At 42.5% G+C, this 19,815-nt stretch overlaps 2 protein-coding genes across 6 annotated transcripts in view; both read right to left on the bottom strand.

Moving 5' to 3' along the window:
* The window catches only part of PLAGL1 (PLAG1 like zinc finger 1), a 44,457-nt gene extending 34,078 nt beyond the window's left edge, over positions 1-10,379 (bottom strand). The window contains exons 1-2 of one of the 5 annotated variants that reach the window (XM_085576670.1): positions 10,249-10,352; positions 5,347-5,458 (exon numbers count right to left, since the gene is read on the bottom strand). The gene's annotated coding sequence lies outside the window, so the exon portion shown is untranslated. The other 4 variants (XM_021540404.4, XM_085576674.1, XM_085576668.1 and 1 more) reach the window with 4 other exon arrangements.
* A 1,244-nt stretch (positions 10,380-11,623) lies between these two features.
* Positions 11,624-19,612, bottom strand: RSPH3 (radial spoke head 3). The gene is made up of 8 exons (XM_021540405.4): positions 18,985-19,612; positions 18,762-18,852; positions 17,664-17,802; positions 16,985-17,130; positions 16,165-16,368; positions 14,980-15,142; positions 13,858-13,944; positions 11,624-12,453 (listed from the first exon to the last, which is right to left on the bottom strand). Exons 1-8 carry the CDS (start codon positions 19,089-19,091, stop codon positions 12,206-12,208), a joined length of 1,185 nt encoding a protein of 394 aa, XP_021396080.4. The 5' UTR covers positions 19,092-19,612; the 3' UTR covers positions 11,624-12,205.
* Between the last annotated feature and the right edge of the window lie 203 nt (positions 19,613-19,815).

Genomic DNA, 19,815 nt, shown 5'->3' with positions numbered 1-19,815 from the left:
ATTTCAATGAGCCCTTTGGAGAGGACTCTAGTCTACTGGCTGAAACTCAGGACTGAACCCCAGCATAAAATAAACATCAAACTCAGTTTTACAAGGTCACATGAAAAAGCACTTTTCCCTGTTCTCCCTCGATACCTTGGCTAAACTCTTTCATCACTTCAAGACTGCATCCCAACACTTATTTCAAGAAGGGCACTGCCACTCCTCTGCTGGACAGACTGGTTAGCAGAAGATTTCCTGTCCCTTTCCTGCAATCATCCTCAAGCAGCTGTCCCCAAACAATCAACAAGTCTATGGCTTCAGAAAAGGTTTGACAAAAACCTGGGATTTAACACTCACTTCTTTCATAAGTTTGATACAAATAACACACACTAGCAGCTGATAACTTTCCAAATGTGGTGAGCAAAACCCACAGTGGAGACAGACAAACAGACAAAGTTCCCACACGGTGCAACAGTCACTCCCATGACCAGGGAGGAGGATACGCTGATACGCTTTTAGTCAGTACTTTGGCAATGTCAGTAAATCTCAGGAAATCATAAAAACAGATTTGTCATCTAGAAGCCAACACCTTACCTCACACATCTTGCTTAGATTATGGTAATCTAAAACCTCCCACCCTCAAAATGCTCACAAACTTGCACATTATCTACAACATATGTAACCTAAGCACTATTGCAATAAGGTGATGCAATGTGTAATGTTGCTGCTATATTATAAAAACACATTCAAATTATTTGGTCAAATTTCACTTCTCAGTTTTGCTCACTGTCATAAATTTTCAGCAGTTTTAAATTTCAATGCTATGAAATGCCTACTTCATTCAGAAACTTGTAAAAGTGAGGGAGTTTTACCTGAAAAAGGATTTTGGGTCAAGAATATTGATATTTTTTAGTTATTTTAGCTGCAAAGTGATCTTCACAGTGATACCAAGGGGTTTAGCAGCTTAGTCTCTTTAGTTGCTTCATAAAAGCTGGATGTCTCTATACCTAAATTATGTAGCAAAGCATAATAAATGCTCTTCCACAAACAGCCTCCCAAAGGTCACATACTTCAGAGATTTGCTTGAGCTGCCTGAAGTAGGCAATGATAGCACAAGTACATCCTTGTAACTCTGAAGCATAAGCAAAGTTTTCACTAAGAACTTAACACTCGAGGCAGAAAGACAGCAGGGGCTGATTTGTTTTAATTAACACTACAAGAGTTACACCAGGGAACAGCTGCCTGTCACATTGCTCCATTTGTTTGCTTCAACCTGCAAGCTCAGATTTCCTTTGGACAGCAGCTGGACCTGTCAATGGCAAACTCAGCAGCAATACCACCCACGTCCTCTTCCTCCTCTTCACACGTGGACTGGCTGGAGTGGGGTACTGCATGGGAAATGCAAGATACCACTTCATATGCTACAGAGGCAAGGGATTACTGTTAGAACTAATTTACTGAAATTAGCCATCACATTAATTGTCAGGGACTGATTCTATTGGAACTAAATTGTTACTTGAGAAGTGATTTCTTATTGTCTTTTTTTAAATGGTATGCTTGTTCTAGGGGTTATATTTTCATAGCAGTGCCTAGAATGCCTATGGTGCATAACTCCAATAATAATCAAATCCTCCAAATGGCTCATATATGCTTTAATAATGAAACTCATACATGTTCCTAAATATTGCTTTGCTGTTTCCTTAATTTTTCCTTTGGTTATCAAGCCATTTAATGACTCCAAAAATCTACAAACTGTGGCTCACATATTATTGTTGAATAAAAGTAGATACAGATGCAGACTATCCATATTCAGTCCAGTAACCTCTTTCTCAGATAAAAAAAGAGATAAAATGTTGCTCCCCACTATCAAGTAGAGATTAATTGAACCTTTTGTTCTCCCATACTGACAACTGGACTCCTGCCTTTCTCAGGTCTGGACTGGAATTGCATGGTATACAAACCTGTTTGGGATTCTGTGCCCCTTCTTGCACTTTACTCAAACAAGAAGCCAAAAAAATGTGGCATTACATGCACAATGTTCATGCTCATTGAAAATTTCATCCTGCAGGGCAATGTTGTTCTACTGTTTTGTCCAGCAAAACTGAAACTTTAATAAATTAAAGGAGACTGTCTCTTCTCCACATAAGGTTCTTTTTTTCAGTGAAAGAGAACACAAAAGGAATTAGATAACAAGGTCAATGATGTAGAGACTACAGGTAAAGGAAGAGCCACTACCTCCACAGAATGACAAAAACAACTTAAAAACAAGTCACTGTTAATTCCCCTGTCAATACTAAATAAAGAGCTTGAATATGGTGCACCACAGATTAATGAATGCCAAGTGCAGGCTGATACAAAATACACCTTGTATTTAAGCAGTTTGGCATTTTTATTGCAGTGACTTGTCTCTATGCCAATTTTTCAGAGACAGCCTGGGAACCTGATTAACATCTCCATGTGCTCTAGCAACAGAGGCAAAGAACACCATTTCTTCATTTAAAAGTGATCTTGACAATAAAAAGTCACAATAATTAGGAAAAGAAAGCTAAGTGATCTCTAACCTTTTATTAAAATTCACTGAGAGGTCTCCTGTCTTCATTCCTTCACTAAGTTGCATGACCTCTTCAACTCCCAACTCTGACTTTTGAAACATTCATTTAGTATGGTCCTGTGAGTTAATGAAAAGTAACATGAAACAACTCAGATATTTGTTTTGCACCATAAGTTACCAGAAAGCTGGTTTAGTAATTTACAAAATCTACATTAACATATTCTGTCAGAGGTTTATACAGCATGTGAGGTCTGCAAGTGGAAGAATTCAGGGTTATCTGAAAGTGCCCACCATCAAATACTTGGATGTCTTCTGTCAATAGCTACCAAAATGTATTTTCCTTGTTGTATCATTACATTCTAATCTCCTACATCTATTACAATCTTAATAACAAACTAACAGATTTCTAACAAATGGTTGCTAATGACTTACTAACCATAATCACATTGGGAGAACCCATATGATTCAAGAGTCAGTGCTCTGCTGGGACAAGCTAAGGCACAGGTCACACTCTCCACAATTATGCTCTCTTAAGTTGTTTTGTAAACTTCATGTATTCAATTTTGCATTAATATCCTTGTCAAAACACATGATATTCAAATTAAAATTTACTGCAATTTCAGATTCTGGGACCCAAATATATTTTTAAAATATGATAGCAACCATAACACCTCAGTAGACGTGTGACTATTTTTTGCTATAAGGCTAGAATTTAATAATAAAAATTATAACCTGACTATGTGTTTTTCTAAATTAGATTATAACTTAATAAATTTATAAAGTTATCAGTGTACATCATTGACTACAAAGGTAATTCAGAGACTTATACAGTTGAAAAAAACAGTTAATTTGACAAGTAAAAAATTTCAAAGTAATATATCCTGCTGATATTTTTACAGATCAAAAAAAGACATTCATTCTACATTGTCTCAACTATTTAATGAACTGCTTTATTTGATTTGGGTAAAAAATATCTGTTTTCTATTAGTTTAAGAAGTCCATACTCATTTTGGTAATGTCTTATTTTAAAATTACTTTATAATGCTGACATTTTTGATGTTGATAAAAGTGGTATGAAAAATTTAGCAAAAATCTGGTAATTTTATTTTTGAAAGGACTGAGACCACAACCCCTTCTCAACCAGGTCACTTTGATGACCTCTAACATTGTACTATACACTCTGTAACATAGTATTTTATTTTTGTTAGAGGTCTAAAAATCTGTAAATATTTGGCTGTATAGGTCCTGAAGCCTGCAAAGACTTGAAGTGTTCTGAGATTCAGGCATCAACACTGACAGATCATTGAAACAATTAGAACAAATTTAAGGAAAAAAAAATAATTTCAAGCCTCATCTTTTCTATTAGAGTAAGACAAAGGGGGGAAAGCGATTTAATATCTCATTTATCATTGTTTTGTTTTCTGTCTTGTCAATCTCTCTGTTTTGGCCAGGGCAGCCTTTCTTCTTTTCATTCAATAAATGCTTAAAAATTAGGATGCATTTTTATTAGACAGAGCCCTCCTCAGTGAAAAATCTGTACAGCAAATTCAATTATTAGAAAGGGAGACAATTCCTTCCATCAATTACACTAAGAGTATTTCAGAGAGAAGAACAGCATGTAAATGTGCACAAGTCAAGTAAAGATGATTTCCAAGCGTGAAAATTATTCTTGTCCCTGGCAGCTGCTATGTGAGAAGTAATAAGGTCCAGAAGCCTTGACGGCACAATCAGTGACAAGAATATCATTACGATCCATCTGCAACCCCCAAGAGACACAAAATGCCTTGCCAATCTTTTGTTCTAAGCAAAACTAGAAATTCAAAGCAACATATTTCCAAGCCAGGACATAGTGAGTGTCACCACACTAACACTTCCCTGACCCCCTCAAATGGTTTTGAATAAGGGCAAGCTGAGAATACCTTTCAGAACTACAGAATTTTGGTATCACAGATTTTATAGTAAATGTGTTTGCTTTGCCTGCATACTTACTTGCTTTGTGAGAAAAGGAGTGTTAGGTTTATAAAAACAAGTGAGTCATGAACAAGTCAAAATATTTCCAGTAAGCTTATTTTTGCCTGAATACCCTGAGTTAACTGAAACCAAAACATCTTGCAGACTTGTATCAGTTTCACTGACTTGTGATGCGCTACATTTTGCTGAAATTGTTAGTTACAGAATCATAGAATCAACTAGGTGAGAAAAGACCTCTGATCGAGTGCAACATGACCAAACACCACCATGTCCACTAGACCACATCACTGAGTGCCACATCCAGCCTTTTATTAAACACCTCCAGGCACAGTGACTCCATCACCTCCCTTGGCAGCCCATGCCAATGTCTGATCACCTTTTCTCTGAATAATTCCTTCCAAATGTCCAACCTAAAACTCTCATGGGCCAGCTTGAGACAATGTCCTCTTTGTTGCTGGTTGCCTGGGAGAAGAGACTAACCCCCACCAGGCTATAGCCTCCTTTCAGGTAGCTGTAGAGTCAGGTCTCTCTCGAGCCTCCTTTTCTCCAGACTAAACACCCCCAGCTCCCTCAGCTGATCCTCATAAGACTTGTGGTCCAGACCCTTCACCAGCTTTGTTGCCCTTCTCTGGACAAGAGAAATTTAATTCACCTTAATTTGGGGTCCAACAGCCTAAATGTGGAAATCCTCACCTGACACATTTTTTCTTACTTTCATTGGCGCCCACCACTGAGGACCAACACTGAGTGACCTCTTTCCAGTGCCTGGCACCACTGGGATGAGGAACGGCTATCTGGCTGCCAGATTTACAGAAAGGAAATGATGCATCTACTCAGGATACCTTATGCACTAGTTTTCAAATTTCTCTTCCACTGACAGAAGGAGGAGTGGTTTTGTTATAGCGCATTTGGACTCATTCTGGCCAGCAGCTCTGGTCTTTTCTTGGATGAGCCCTGAGAATACAAAAAAAATAGTGTTTCAGCAGGCAAATCATCTGCTGCTCTTTCTTACTGTAAGAGGTATTAAGTCGCTTGCTTAATTAATATGGGTGATTGCTGAGACACCCAAGTGCAGCTGAAGCAGAAAAGGATTGTTACATCTTCTTGGTTTGTCTTAATCACTTTAAAAGGGTTTAATGTCTTTTCCTTACTCAATGATGCAGGTGAGCCATGACTCTCAGCACATAAAAAAAAGAAAGAAAAAGAAGCCAGAAAGCATCCTAGAACATATATGAAACATTTCTGGAGCATTACAAAGGTTGGCTTTCTGCACAAAAAGTTAAGCTGGTTGCTAAGACTAAAAGAAAACTGAATTGAAATAGAACTTGTGATTACAAAACATATCTCTGGGGGTTTTGTACTTTTATCTACCAGCTTCTTTTTTGTTATGCCAATCAAACATCACTTATTTTTCAGTAATTTCTTTCTCTTAGCTAATACTTTCCAGCATTTTACTACCTTCCCTCTGCCTTTTTCTTACTCCCTCTTTGCAGATCTTTGTTCATCATCTCTACTTCCCTTCCTTTCAAACTCCTCTCTGTTCTCTGCATGCCACATCTGTGACAATGATTCTAGAGGTACTTCCACCTGGAAAAGAAGTAATATCTACGTCTTTGGGGACAAAATAAGCATTGAACTACTCTAGTTATGTCTTTAGTATGGGCTTCACTGGTCCTTCCACCACTTATTATTGCAGGACAATATAATGATCAGACACTTGGTGCCTTCTTTGGGCATCAACCTGTCAAGGTAGTGGCAAAATAGAATTTTATTGCTATATAAAAAAACTTGTTTGTTGTTCAATTTTACAGCACTTTCATTGTAATCTTTAAAAAAGCCATACTGAATCTAAAGTTACTTATTTCTGCAGACAGGACAAACCAAAGCTGTCCATCACATTTTACAGCTGCAGTGATTGAAATAACATTCTAGCTAAAGTACAACAACAAAATTCAGTGACAGTTTATGACCAAAAGAATCACATGGGACTCTTGCTGTTGTGGTTCTCTCTGAAAGACATGCATCACTCATGCAGAAGACATCCTTGCTTCTCCTCAAGAGTCCCTCAACACCATTAATAGCAACAGAAACCTGGAAACAAGAGAGTGAGCGGAATAGCAAAGTTTAATATAGCTCAATGCACTACATTTGCTTGGTGTTGTGCATTTTCACACAGGTTAGATACTGCTACACTAATATTTTCCTAAGTGCTTTCATAAGCTTATATTTTTCTATCCCAAGTTGTTTGTGAAACAGCTTCTAAAATAGTGCTGTAGGTGCAAGATACAGAAAGATAAAAGCAGATCTACTCTGTCCTCCAAGACAGAACTATTTTACAAAGGCATCCTTGATCCTTATTTAGCACTGAAACACAAAAGATCAATGAGTACAAGCAGAAAAAGCAAGAAAAAAGAGGAAATATGAGAAACATAGAGACAGTAAAGTCCATTGGAAATAGCTGTTGCTTCTGAATTGTCATTTCAAAAATGTCTGGAGCCCAAACCACTTTCACAGCAAATTGCAAATAGCCCATATACAGAAGAATGCATTGGAACTTAAAAATAAATCAGAAAAAAACCCCAAAATTAGAAGCAAATATTTATTTGACTATCCCCAGGATATGTGTGCAATTAAATTTTATGATCCACTTTCAAGACTTTCCCATACAGAATTCAAGTCAACTGACCTTCTTTCTGTCCTAATTCTTGTTATTTCCTGCCAGTTATCACAAAATAGCAGTATCCTTGGCATCATTCAAAGAGATTTCCTACTTTTTTCCACACAACGCAAGAAAAGAACAAACAGATTCTTCTGGATTTAGTGACAATTAAATGATGCAGCCTCCTGCACAGTGGCACAGGCTAAAGTAGAAGTGTGTGACTGCTGTTCCCTTGGTGTTCGGAGCAGTCTTGTTTGCCTCATGCTTATCTTTGAACGCAGGAACATCCTAAAATAAAAGCTCAGAGGGGCCAGTAGGGAACTAGCTGGCAATACTCTAGTATTGAAACATCTTGTGGGCCAGGTTGCTCTTACTGAAGAGGGCGATTTAGATTTGTAAAGTTAGGTGTAAGGTCAAGTGCTCAAACACATCAAACTTACAACGCCAGCACTGACTGCCTTAAGCATAGTGTGTATATTCACTTATGAGCAGGGTGGGAGTCAATATTTTTGGGGGTTTAATCATCAATCAATAAATTAGCAATTTGAGGGAGTGATAGCAGATCAGGTCCCAGCCCTGCCAATATACTGTAAATTAAATGTGTCTCAATAGTCAAGGGGAAGGGAATTAGCTTATAATGCTTCCTTTTCACCAAGTCCTGGCAGAAGGGCAGGCACTGAGAGAAGACAAGCAACTGCTCACAGAACTTCACAACAGGAGGTTCTTGATGCAGAGAAAATTACAGAAATTAGAGGAAATAGAAGTCATTGCCTTTAGTTAGAGAGCATGAATTTCTGACCTGCCCTGGTTAAACTTAGAGAATAAACTACATGATTTAATGGTCCTCTTTAGGAAATAAATAATTATTTTCTTGTATTTATGAGATTTTTTGTACCAAACTCTCCCACTATTGTTCTCACTCTGATACACAGGCCCAGCGGAACTGGTACAGTCCTTCTAATCTTATTTCTCTCTTTTATTCCCACTCATCCTATCTTCTGCTTCTTACACAAATAATCCTATTATCAATTTTCAGCATCTGCATGATCATAACAACCAGGTCCTATTTACATGTCAGAGCACTGAATAATTCAAAAAGGGGTGCTGGTCAGCCCATTACACAGTTATAGTACTCCAGGATCTATTTCAGCTCCCATTAGGTTTGCAAATGAGATTTTGACTGCTTTGACTTACAATTCAGGGCAAGTAACACACTAATGGTGGATAACATACTGCAGATACAGTGGCACCAGGGCAGCGAACACACACAATATTGAGGAATAAAAACAGTTTGTCACTGATCCTATGACCATACCTGTATTTCTGTTCAGCTCAACCCCCCGTGTTCCACCCAGAGCCACCGCCCCATTTCGCGTTGTGCCGTGTGACCACTCCCCACGCACAGAGGTGGAGCGGTGCCCCTTGCGCTGCTTTTCCAAACCAACAAAAGGGACAAGAGGGACCAGTGAAGGGAAATTCCCAATGACAGCATCTTTCTTTCTCCCCAATGAAGGGTCAGAGCGCAGCAGAGATGTTGCAGGGACGCTGGCATACTGAAGACCTCACAACAAAAAAGGGGCACTCTTGCAAAGTGCCAAGAAGGGACAGGACTTCTTGATAACTTGTGCTGCTGCTGCATGTAATTAGGTATCTCAGACACAGCCAGATTTTCTGCTAAGCTTTGGGACAACCAAGAATCAGGTTGTGCCTGCTGATGTTAATTTTACAACTGCAATGCAATCCAATCTGAATGTTCAGATTGGAAACCTCTTCCCCATTCTGTCAGAGCTGGATTGCTAATCTCCTGGTAATAACGCCAGGCACATCCTCTCCTACTGATTCCTGGAAAGAGGACGTATGTGTCATTTCTATTTATTCATGAAGATCTTCATCATGGTAGACAAAGTGGCCACAGACAAACATGAATGTAGATATATCATGCATGCAAAAAAAAAAAAGGCTTGGATTCTGCCCTATGTAATCCTTTCTAAATTAAAAATATCAGATGAGGTGGGAAGATTATGTTTTAACTCACATTGTAAAGACAGATAGTACTTTTGCTCTTCATCTACTACTTTAAATACCTTCTACAAAAGCAGTTTGCCGTACTGGCTACTCATTGCAAGGTGGTTGTTTCTTGTTGTGTTAAAAGTCAGACAGAAAGCAACAGCCCTCAGAGAAAGTTTGGCTGTCCAATATTCACCTTTCTTAAAAATGAACTGTCATTTGACTAAGGGACAGAAACTTCTAATAGAAAAATAAAAAACAACTGAAAGTTAACTTTTGACCAAGTTAAGTACTTTAACTAAAAAATGAATCCTGTGTAATAGGATATAGTAAATGTAGTAAATTCCTCTTCCACAGAGGAAAAAAAAAAATTAAAAAGGTGTGTGACCCGTAGCAGTCAATGACAGCTCAAGGCTTGACCTCGGCAAGCTATCAGCCTCCTGAAGAGAGTTGGAAAACTGCGCAAGCCATGCTGCGGCTGCTTCTGTCAGCGGGGGTTTTGATGCAGGCGAGACCCGTGTGCGAGCGGCGGGCACACCTTTGGAGCCGCAGTTGTTTTTCCACGCAGGAACAAACCTCCCAGACCACGACCCGTGTCTCTTGTCACGGGGGTGCCACCGCCGCACGCGGGACACTGCACCGCCCGCTGCCCCACGCTCTGCCCTGAAAGCCCGTGGGGCTGGAGAGGCACGACGGAGGGATGAGGAGACGTCCCCTCCTCCTCCAAATCTGCGGTCCTGCGGCCCTTCTGTGCCCAGAGGCAAGAGGGGCCGGGGCGGGCGCCCATCCCGGGGCTCCGGTGCGCGGCGCTGCGGGCGGACAAGCGCGAGAGCCTGCACGGCGGCCGGGACGTGAGGAAAGTCGAGGGGGGAAAACGGAAAATAAATAAGTAAAGACGAAACTCTCCTCCTGAAAGCGGACACGTTGTGGCACAGTTTTCCTGCGGCGGCGGGCCCGGTCCGACGGCGCCGGTGCTCGGCGCCCGCCCCCCGGCGCCCCGCCCGGAGCGGGCCCCCGCTGCCCCGCTGCGGGACGGCGGAGCGCCCCCGGCCCGGCCCCGCACGCCGGCCCCGCTCACCTCATGGCCCGGCTCCGCGGGCGCCGCCGCTCCCCCAGCGCCGGGCCGGGGAGCGCAGCGGCGACAGTGGCGGCTCCTCCCGTCCCCGCGGCGGTGCCCGGCCCGGGGAGACGCCTGGCGGCGGCGGGCGGGCCGGGGGAGGGCCGGGCCGAGGGGCGGCCGCGCCGCGTCCCCTCCCCGCTCCGCCCCTGCGGAGCGCCGGGACGGGCGGGGGGATGCGGCTCCGCCACCGCCGGTGCCCGGGCGCTCCGTGTGAGCCGGCGCTACCGGGAGCTTGTTCTCAGGGGCGTGCGGGTGCCGCGGCTGTCGATACTGCCTCTGCCGTGGCCTCCGTCCCTGTGAGGATCCACAGAACCTCCTGACCCGCACTGCTGGTGATTAACAACTTCCCAGGAAGGCACCTCACAGCATTGAGAATGTCCTGCACACACGTCCCGGTTTTGCTTCCTTTACTTGGGGTTCAGTATCAAGACTCGTACCCCAGCAGGCCGAAGGGAAGGCAGTGTGTGCGCATCCCCTGAAGCGACCAGGGGCTGTTTCTTGTACGGTCACGGGTCAACCCTGAGGAGATGATTCCCCCTTGCCGTTACTACCAAGCTGGACGGGACTTTGAGCAACCTGAGCTACTGAAAGATATCCCGGCTCACGGCAGGTGTGGGATTGCACCAGATATCTATAAAGGCCCCTTGCAACTCAAACTACTCTGTCGTCCTATGAGCCAGTGTGATTCAAGTATTGGCTGCTTATGCTATAAATGAGTAAATTTTGCAGAAGTTGGGCACCATTGGGGTTCAGCAGAGAAGTTCAGACGGGCTTCACTAATGCAGGGTGTGCAATGTGCAGTAGGTGACACACATCTTTCCCAGCATTTCTCCAGCCGGATTGCCGCGGGCTGTCCTGCCCTCTAGTGCCAGCAGCGCCCGCTCCCTCTGGCCTCTCCCGCTCCCTGCTGCACGCACGCACCCAGGAGCTGCAGACCCCCCTGCACCTCCCGTGGGTGCAGGGCTGTCCACCCTGCCGTCCTACCTGCCTGCCGGGGACAGCTGCTGCTGGGAACACTGACCCAGCAACCACACGGCCCTGCTGCAATGTAGCACACGTGTACTTCTGTGAGGGGGCCTGCCCCACCTGAGAAACCGGCCTGTGAACGTACAACTAGCTACACATGGCAGTGAAGGCACATTTTGTCAGTCATGTCTGGTACTGTTTCCAGTGAATCAGCAGGAAAGGACGATTACAAAGAAAACCGAGACGAGACTTAGTGTGTAGCTCCAGACCCTCACTTCCAGGAGGGGGCTCCATGAGAGGATACTGAGGAGGATTTTGCCTAGGCAGAAATTCCCAGGGGCAGGAAACTCTTTGAACTTGACAAGCCTGAGGAACAGCTGGTTTGGCTGTATTACCTGCTGAGATGTCCATTGAAGTTTGTGAGGAAAGGAAAGACTAACATGAATCAAAAGCAATTCATTTAATTGCTGCAGTAACTATCTTTCAAAATAAGGAAAGTTAGGAAATATTGTTCTAAGAACATTATCAAAGCACTTACAAAGATGGTTATTATGATGCTCTCAATATCCTTCTCATGACCTTCTAACACAGGGTGTGGGACAGCATTGCTTTTCAACTGTAAATCTCCCAGGTTTTGATGTATTGAATTGTAAAAGGGGACAGAATTTCCGTGCCATTCATTGCACTAGTAACTTCTCTCTTGATTCTAGCAGCCTGAAATCAGCAATTCCAGCATACGGAAAACATGTTTTAATGCTCTACTGTTGCTTAGGTTCATCCTTCAGCATGACTAGGGCACAATACCTGTAAATAGATAGGAATTAAATCCTTATTTCTAAGACACTGGTCTCCATTTACTTGATGACTTGCCTGTTTGCTACTCAGTTTCCAAATCTGCTGTTCCCTCTTGATCTTATTCTTCTAACTGAGAAGAGGTGGAATCTGAAGGCTATTCCTCTGCTACAGGTTGGTCAGCCTCTTCTTCCTCTGCAACAGGTTGGTCAGTCTCTTCTTCCTCTGCAACAGGTTGGTCAGTCTCTTCTTCCTCTGCAACTGGTTGGTCAGCAGCGTCTGCCTCACCAGACATGGGAGCTGCATCTGCTGTCCCAGGCTCTTCAGAAGGTGCGTTTGTCTGAGCAGATGGAGGTGGATGGCTAAATTCATCTAAGCGTTTTTCAACCACCATACGAATCAAAGCTGAAACAGAGATAGCCAACATTTACAACCATGGAGAAAAACCCCTATAATTTGAGAAATTATTTTTTTTGTGTATATTACTGACCTATAAATCCCTAAATAGAGAAATAACCCTGAAGTAACTCTAAAAATAAAGAAATACCTAAGGACTAGAGCAAGACAATGGTATCTGGTTAAAACCTTAAACAGATTTAACAAAAATATAATAGATATTCTCATCAATATTATATCCTGCAGCAACATTCTCCTTAGGATGTTTATTCAGTAGTAACATACAATATTTTCTTCATACAGAAGAGAAATTTCCCTTCCTTCTGAAAAGCTACATGAAGAAGTGATCCTTCAGTGTACATAGTGGCACATGTATCAGCCTGAAATACCTAACACACCAGCTGTAATTGTCCAAATAATATTATATCTTAACAAATAAAATTCAGGGTCCTGATTAAACTAAAAATAAATCAAAGGAAGCAAACATAATTGTAATAAAACCCAAAATTCCAGCAAGAGGAAAACTATAAGAATGAAGATGTTATGCAAGTGTAAAAAGTTGTTTGATGTAGGAGCACCCTGCTGGGCATACATACACCGTACTTTTGTATTTATACACAAGACAGAATCCAGGTTTTTCAGGTGTTTCAACTATAGCCTCTAAATTAATAAAAGAGCCCAAATATTTAGTTTGAACTAGCCAAAGAAGACTGATATTTCAATCTATTTCAAAAGCAAGGACATTATGATTGACTGATTAGGAGGTAAGCCCTTGTTTTGATGAAAAATATTGGTCACCTCATGTCTCAGTCAACCATCGCCCACCATCATCCTCCTTTCAATGTAGGAGAACAATTCATAGCTCTGTGAGATTACACAAGCAAATTAAGACACTTTCATGGTATACATGTACAGTATACAAGATGGGCTTTTCTGTTCCCACTGGCACGATCAGGCGCACTACAGAGAACACTACAGCAGTGGTGGCTGTGTAACAAAGAGGAAGTAGGAGCTTTATAGCAGAAAAAAATAATTCTGTTCCTGACATAGATGTTGTATCTCCCAGCATTAACAAATCTGAAACAGTATAAAGTCAGAAGAGAGTGGATAGTGCAGCATGACTGACACTTACGTTGTTTCAGCTGAAAATCAGTTATCTAGTTGTATGTAGCAGTAGTTTTCCAACATTAAAACATGTTAATATAGTAAAAAAACCAAACCAAATCAACAAGCAAATACAAACAAACAAAACCCCCAGCACAAAAAACCATGGGTATTTGGAGTTTCTCCTAAAATGACACTTGCTACCTTAACCCACAGTGACCATATAAATGTGACATTTGTTCTGACCAGAAAAAAAACAATCAAGAATATCAGGCAGTCTAGATTACATTCCAGGATTTGGTAACTTACAGTCAAGCATTGTCCTTCCCAGAACCTTCTTCTGTAGTGTTTCTTCCACTTCTGACATTAGCCATGGAAGGAATTCTGTCTCAATATCTGTCAGAATTTAGCAGGAAGAAACAAAGGGAAATATCACTTTATAAAGGATGAGCAACAGAACTATTTGCTACAATTAAGGGATTAACCCCCCCTGCCAAAAGGCACTTATTCTGTAAGAGTCACATGAAATCTCAGATATTGTTTAGATTCTTATCTCCAACCTCTTACTTTGGTTCCTGATCATTATAGATTCAGAGCAGAGTCCTCTCAACTGCAGTTATTTTCAGAGGTCTGGCACCCTTGAAGGGCTTAGCACAGATGAGATACACAGTCGTCTGTTCTAGTGAGATCCAAATAACTATCCTGAACAAGTCAGAAGAATAATATTTCCTGCCTTGCTTTCCAAAGACATTTGGCTTCTGGTCTGCTGAAGACATTTGTTCTGTCTGACTAAGGAGCTCTTGCTTACTTATGAATTTCTCAAATTATACTTTTTGTACACTGTGATCCCAAAGCCTGCCCTGGTTGCAAAACACACTCAGTTTCTGCATTGACTTCATGATTTACCCTGGAGAGAGTGTAATTCTCATTCTCAAGCTGTGGTCTGTGCCCGTGTGGAGACTGGTGAAGTGGGGTGCAGAAAGATAGTTCATAAGAAATGCTGCTGATTCTAAGGATTTGGAAGCCACTGATATACAACTCCAAACCTATTTTCAGGACCTAATTCTAATTGACTAATTTGTCACTTGCTCTGATAATCATTACAAAATATTCAGAATGACATAATGATTTCTTTGTCTGTTTTATAAAAAGACATGTACTTCAATTTGGATCTCTCTCCTAATCCTAACCACCCATTTATTTCTCTCCAGTTCCAAAGTAGCTCTTCTCATTGTCAAACTGTCAGCTCTTGTTTATTCTTCACTATTTGTACAGATGACCAATAATGTTTTTTGTGTTCAGCCACAAATGTAAATGAATAAAGTCTTGTGACATTATTCTAAACAATAGTAAAATACACTATGTTTCATAGTTGTTTTGAGCTTTATATTACTCTGCTCACATATTTTAAAAGAAAAAAACAAACCCAACCTCTTTCTATAGGGTCATAAAAAAATCCACTGTCATGAAGTTTGTTGAAGACTGAGGGAATGAGATCAGCCAGATAACGCTGAGCAAATGCCCGAGCTGCAATTTTCTCTGCAGTTTCTCTCTGTTTCCGCAGCTTTTCCAGGTGCTCCAGTCTGCGACGTTCCTGTCAAGGCAATTATGCATTTAAAACTTAGAGGCCTTTAGCTGTCACTTCTTTGATCTAGATCTTGAAGAATTATCACAGTGTGTGTCCCATAAATAGCAAAGATAGCAAAAAGTACATAAAATGATAATCTCTACCTGGTATTTGCAGCCTCTAACTTCTACTGAAATTCTTCACATGAAAGAGTGCTTGAAAGAAAGTTTGTACTTAATCTATGGAGTATTAAAATACCCCAAATTACAGGGAAACACATTTCTGTAGTATTCCTTTTCTGAATTTGGCAAGTCTGTAAAATAAGGGCATTGATGTTGGCCAAATGAAACCCTTCTCTGATGCCTTAATATACATTATTGTCATGACTTTGTGTTTTATTATTGCAGATCAAGCTGATTATTTGCCTTGGAATATGATGAAGTTGGATAAGTATTTTCCAAACTTTTTTATCTTCCAATATTATATCCTATTGCATGGACAAAAAGATTAAAACTCAAATTAGTTCAGGAAACCATTAGGAAACACAATTATACAAGACTGATGAATAGCAAGTAATTAACACTTGCCTTCTTTGTTTATTCCTATTTACTAAATATTACTAATACGGCATAATACTTTGCAACCTTGAGATGTACGTGTGCACACAGAGTAGAGCATACATTGTGTGTGAAAGACCAGGAGGTCTCTCTTACTTCCAAGCACTCTGACTATTTGTTTAGCACTTATAAGGAAAAGGCGTAAGAAAGAGCTAAACAGGTACAGAAGAAAATGCTGTTAGTTTTGGCCTTTTGACCAGGTGTCCAACTACACCAAGTCACTTAAGCACGACTGCTCCAAATAAACACAACAGTGTGGTGCTCTTGTATGGGAGCAAGTGGCAGAGTGCAGCTGTACATCATCAAAATGCTTTAAGGTATATCAAAGCTGACAGTACCCTTTTGGGCATACCCAGCTTATATCACAGGCTGTCTTTCAGTACTGGAAATGTTTTTCTCCCTTCTGACAGGAAGTCCCTTAGGAAGTCCTACCTTCTCCTCTTTGATTCGCCTGTCCTGCTCTTCCAAGCGCTGTAATTCAGCAAACTCTGCATTACGCAGCTCTGCAAAGGCACGCTGATGTGACCACAGCTGGGCCAGCTCTTCTTCTTCCATGACTTCCAGCAAAGCTTGCTCAACCGTTTTTCCAACCAACACTTCCAGGATTGGCTTAACTTCAATGTCAAAGTCAAACAACTGAGGATGGGAGTCAGAAAAACAGAGATAAATATCCCTTGACCACAATTACTCTTAACAAGGATTGGCAAGGAGAAAAGGAGGATGGACAAAGGCCTTGTACTGAAGTCAGGCTGGAGAAGTGCAGGTGAGGGACCAGTGGCAGCTAAGGCAGAGAGAATCACAAGTGCTGCTGGGGGTTAAGTGGTGAGTGGGCTGGCCTGAGACGCCACACAACCTCCCACAGGCCCTGTGGGGACTGCCAGGGAGAAGATAAGCACTTATCTGGACCCTACTTCTGTGTTCCCAGTCCCTCCTTGGGTTGGACATGTTTTACAGAAGAGAACATTTCTCAACACTGTATTGCTTAGTTCAAAGCAGCACAACCAGTGCACATGGCAACACATCTCCCTTAATTTTGCACTTAACCTCACAGCAGACCTCAAAGTGAGTTGGGTTTGGGTGGGGTTTTTTTTGTTTCTTTTGGGTCGTTTTTTGTTGTTTTTTTTTGTTGTTTGGGTTTTTTTGCATTTTCTGTGAGGATTAGCTCCTTTCTCTTTCTACTTCAGTTTTACATCAGAAATGTGTTTTGGTTAGGAGACATATTTTGATAGCATTTGTGAACCTGAATTCATACCTCTCCTTCTTCTATTTGAGTGGCCACATCTTTTCCTGATTTGGCTGGTATGAAGAGTGGAGTGGGTGGTCTGTCCAAAAAGTCATCTGTTTGACACTCTCCATCAACCTCTATTATTCGATCACTAATCTCTTCCAAATACAATTCTAGAAACAAAAGCACAATTAATACTCAAAGTGGGATTTCTTTCATTTTAGCTTTCACCTGTTTTTGATGACTCTGTATTCTGAATTACATCTGAATTGCAAAGAGCGCAATAAAATGTTTTCTATAAAGTTAGAAAAAAGACCTCTCAAAACAGGTCAGTTTTCTGCAAAGGCCATCTGATGCTGTGTTCTCTGTAATGTCAGATGCACTTCATGGAAGTGATTCCAAAAACAGTAGTTCACCTTAAGCAAAACTTTTAAAACCTTCCATTTCAAGTACACATGAAATTTCTCTAATTATACCAAAAACGGAAAAAATAAATGAAGCAGTCTTGACTAGTATTCAAGAATATATACTGAAAAATAGACCTTCTGGGAAAATGTCACTTATTAGACAAGTTTAGAATATCTGATTCCAGCATTCCATGATTTTAAACTGTGTGGTTCTACCAATTTCATCACCAGTTTAGCAAGTGAATATAGATCAACAAGCTTTTGTTTTCAGATAGATATTAAAAAATGCAGCCTTTTACCTGTCTGCACATGAACATGTTCTCTGCCTTCCACAGGCTCTGGTGTTCCTGGTCGAATATGCACTTGTGTAAACTTTCTGGCCAGTACTTTTCTCCGTGCACTCTGCCTTTTAACCTCAAGAGTATGGGGCTCAGTATGCTGAGCAGGCGTAAAGAAGAAAGAACCCCACAAAACACAATACATTTTGTACTTGAAAATTATATTCAAGTCCAGTTATCAGACTATGAACAGAATTGTCTGCTAGATAAAAATTATAGCTCAATTATTGCTGATTAAACCAAAGAAACTCATAATAACATTTAAATTCAGTATTCTACTTATAGATTGAGATAAACATCAGAACTTTTAACTTCTTAAACAAAACTTACATAAAATTCACTCTAAGAAATGGCTACAGAACAACATAAAGCTATTTTCAAACAGTAGCTTTTAAAAATACTGCTTTAAATTCACATAAGATCAAATTAGCTATGTAGAAATATTATCTGAAAACAAAGTATCACATTTGGGTGGGACTCCGAGCAACCTGGACCAGTGGAAGATGTCCCTGCCCATGGCAGAGGGATGGATATCTTCAGGGTTCCTTCCAACTCAAACCATTCTAAGATTCTATGCTTTACTATCATATCAGCATATAGCAGTAATACAAACAAAATACTTTGGCATCCTCACAAGCAGCTTTTGCATACACCTGGACCATTTAGCTCTGCTTCTGTGGTACGATAAACCAAAGTCTACCCCACAACTCAACTTCCCAAGAGCTGTAATTCTCCCTGATGACACCTTGCATATGATAAGAGATTATCGAGTAATGACTTGTGGTCAGGACCATTACACTAAAGAAATGGAGAAGGAAAATAAAAGCATTAAGTACTTAATGGGGGGTAAAAAAATCAGAAATGCAGAAGTTCATATGAAACTGAGTACTTTAAAGAAGAGGTGGAAACAGTCACAGGCTGGTTTAACTGGAGAGCCTGTGACTGCGTGAAACCATTGCAAGTAGAATTACAGCTTCGGTAATTAAAATTAGCTTTGCTGCCCTACCTATGACTTTCCAACAAAACTGTAGCATGATGCACTTCAGCGAACCCCAGTACCTGCGGTGGGGAAGGACGGACGGACAGAACGTTTCCGCGCACCACCCTCGGGTCGAACATGATGTTGACGTAGCTCAGCGGGCGCTTCTCCCTGCGGCACAGCACACACAGCGCCGCTGGCGGCTTCCCCCGGGAGGAAGGCGAGGCGGGGGGGCTGCGCTCCCCGGGAAGGGCGCTGGGATGAGGGGAAAGGCGCAGCGGGACGCCGCACGCCGGCACTCACGTCTCGGCGGCTTTGGACTGCTCTCGGTACTTGGGGCGGGAGGACAGGGAGCGGGGCTGGCTGCAGAAGCTGTAGGGCACGTCGGCGGGCTCCATGGTGGGCTCCATGGTGGGCTCCACGGCGGGCTCCGTGCGGCGGCTCCGCTCCGCGCGGGCGGGCGCGCCTGAGGAGCGCTAACGGCGTCCGTCTCCCGGGCAACGCGCGGCGCGTGCGCCTCGGGCCGGGAGGCTCCTTAAGGATCGCCCATGGCTAGGGACGCGTCCCGCTAGAGCAGGGTGCTCAAAGACCCACCCAGCCCGACCTCGAACGCTTTCAGGGTGGGGAATTCACAGCCTCTCTGGGCAACCTGCTACAGTACCTCACCACCCTCCCAGCAAGCAAGGCCTTCCTAATAGCTAAAATCTAAATCTACCCTCTTCCCGGTTGAATGCATCCCCCTTGTACTGTCACTACACGCCCTTGCAATAAGCCCCGCTCCAGCTCTCTTGTCGGCACTTCGGTACTGGGATACCGCGGTCAGCTCACTCCGGAGCCTTCCCTTTGCTGCGCACGGCCTTTCCCGGCCCGGAGCTGTTCCAAGCCTCGGGACCGCCGGGCGCTGGGAAAGCGCCGGCGCGACCCGCGGCGCGCTCTGCTCGGCAGCAATGAGGGCCTCGGGCCGCGAGGTGGCGCCGTCCTCCCGCCGCCACCGGGACAACTCGCCAGGGAAGCGCCAGCTGCGCTGGCACTGGCACTGGCGCGAGAAATTGGCTGTGGGATCGCGAAACCCTGCTGGCGGCTTAAGTACCGGTGTCCTGGAAGTATCGGCTCGAACAGCTGCATCCCAAATTT

The sequence above is a fragment of the Lonchura striata genome, chromosome 3 (assembly GCF_050655825.1).
Source record: "Lonchura striata isolate lonStrDom1 chromosome 3, ASM5065582v1, whole genome shotgun sequence".
Classification (NCBI taxonomy): Eukaryota; Metazoa; Chordata; class Aves; order Passeriformes; family Estrildidae; genus Lonchura; species Lonchura striata.
The sequence above is the reverse complement of the archived record's forward strand: the minus strand, read 5'-3'. Positions and strand labels throughout refer to the sequence as shown.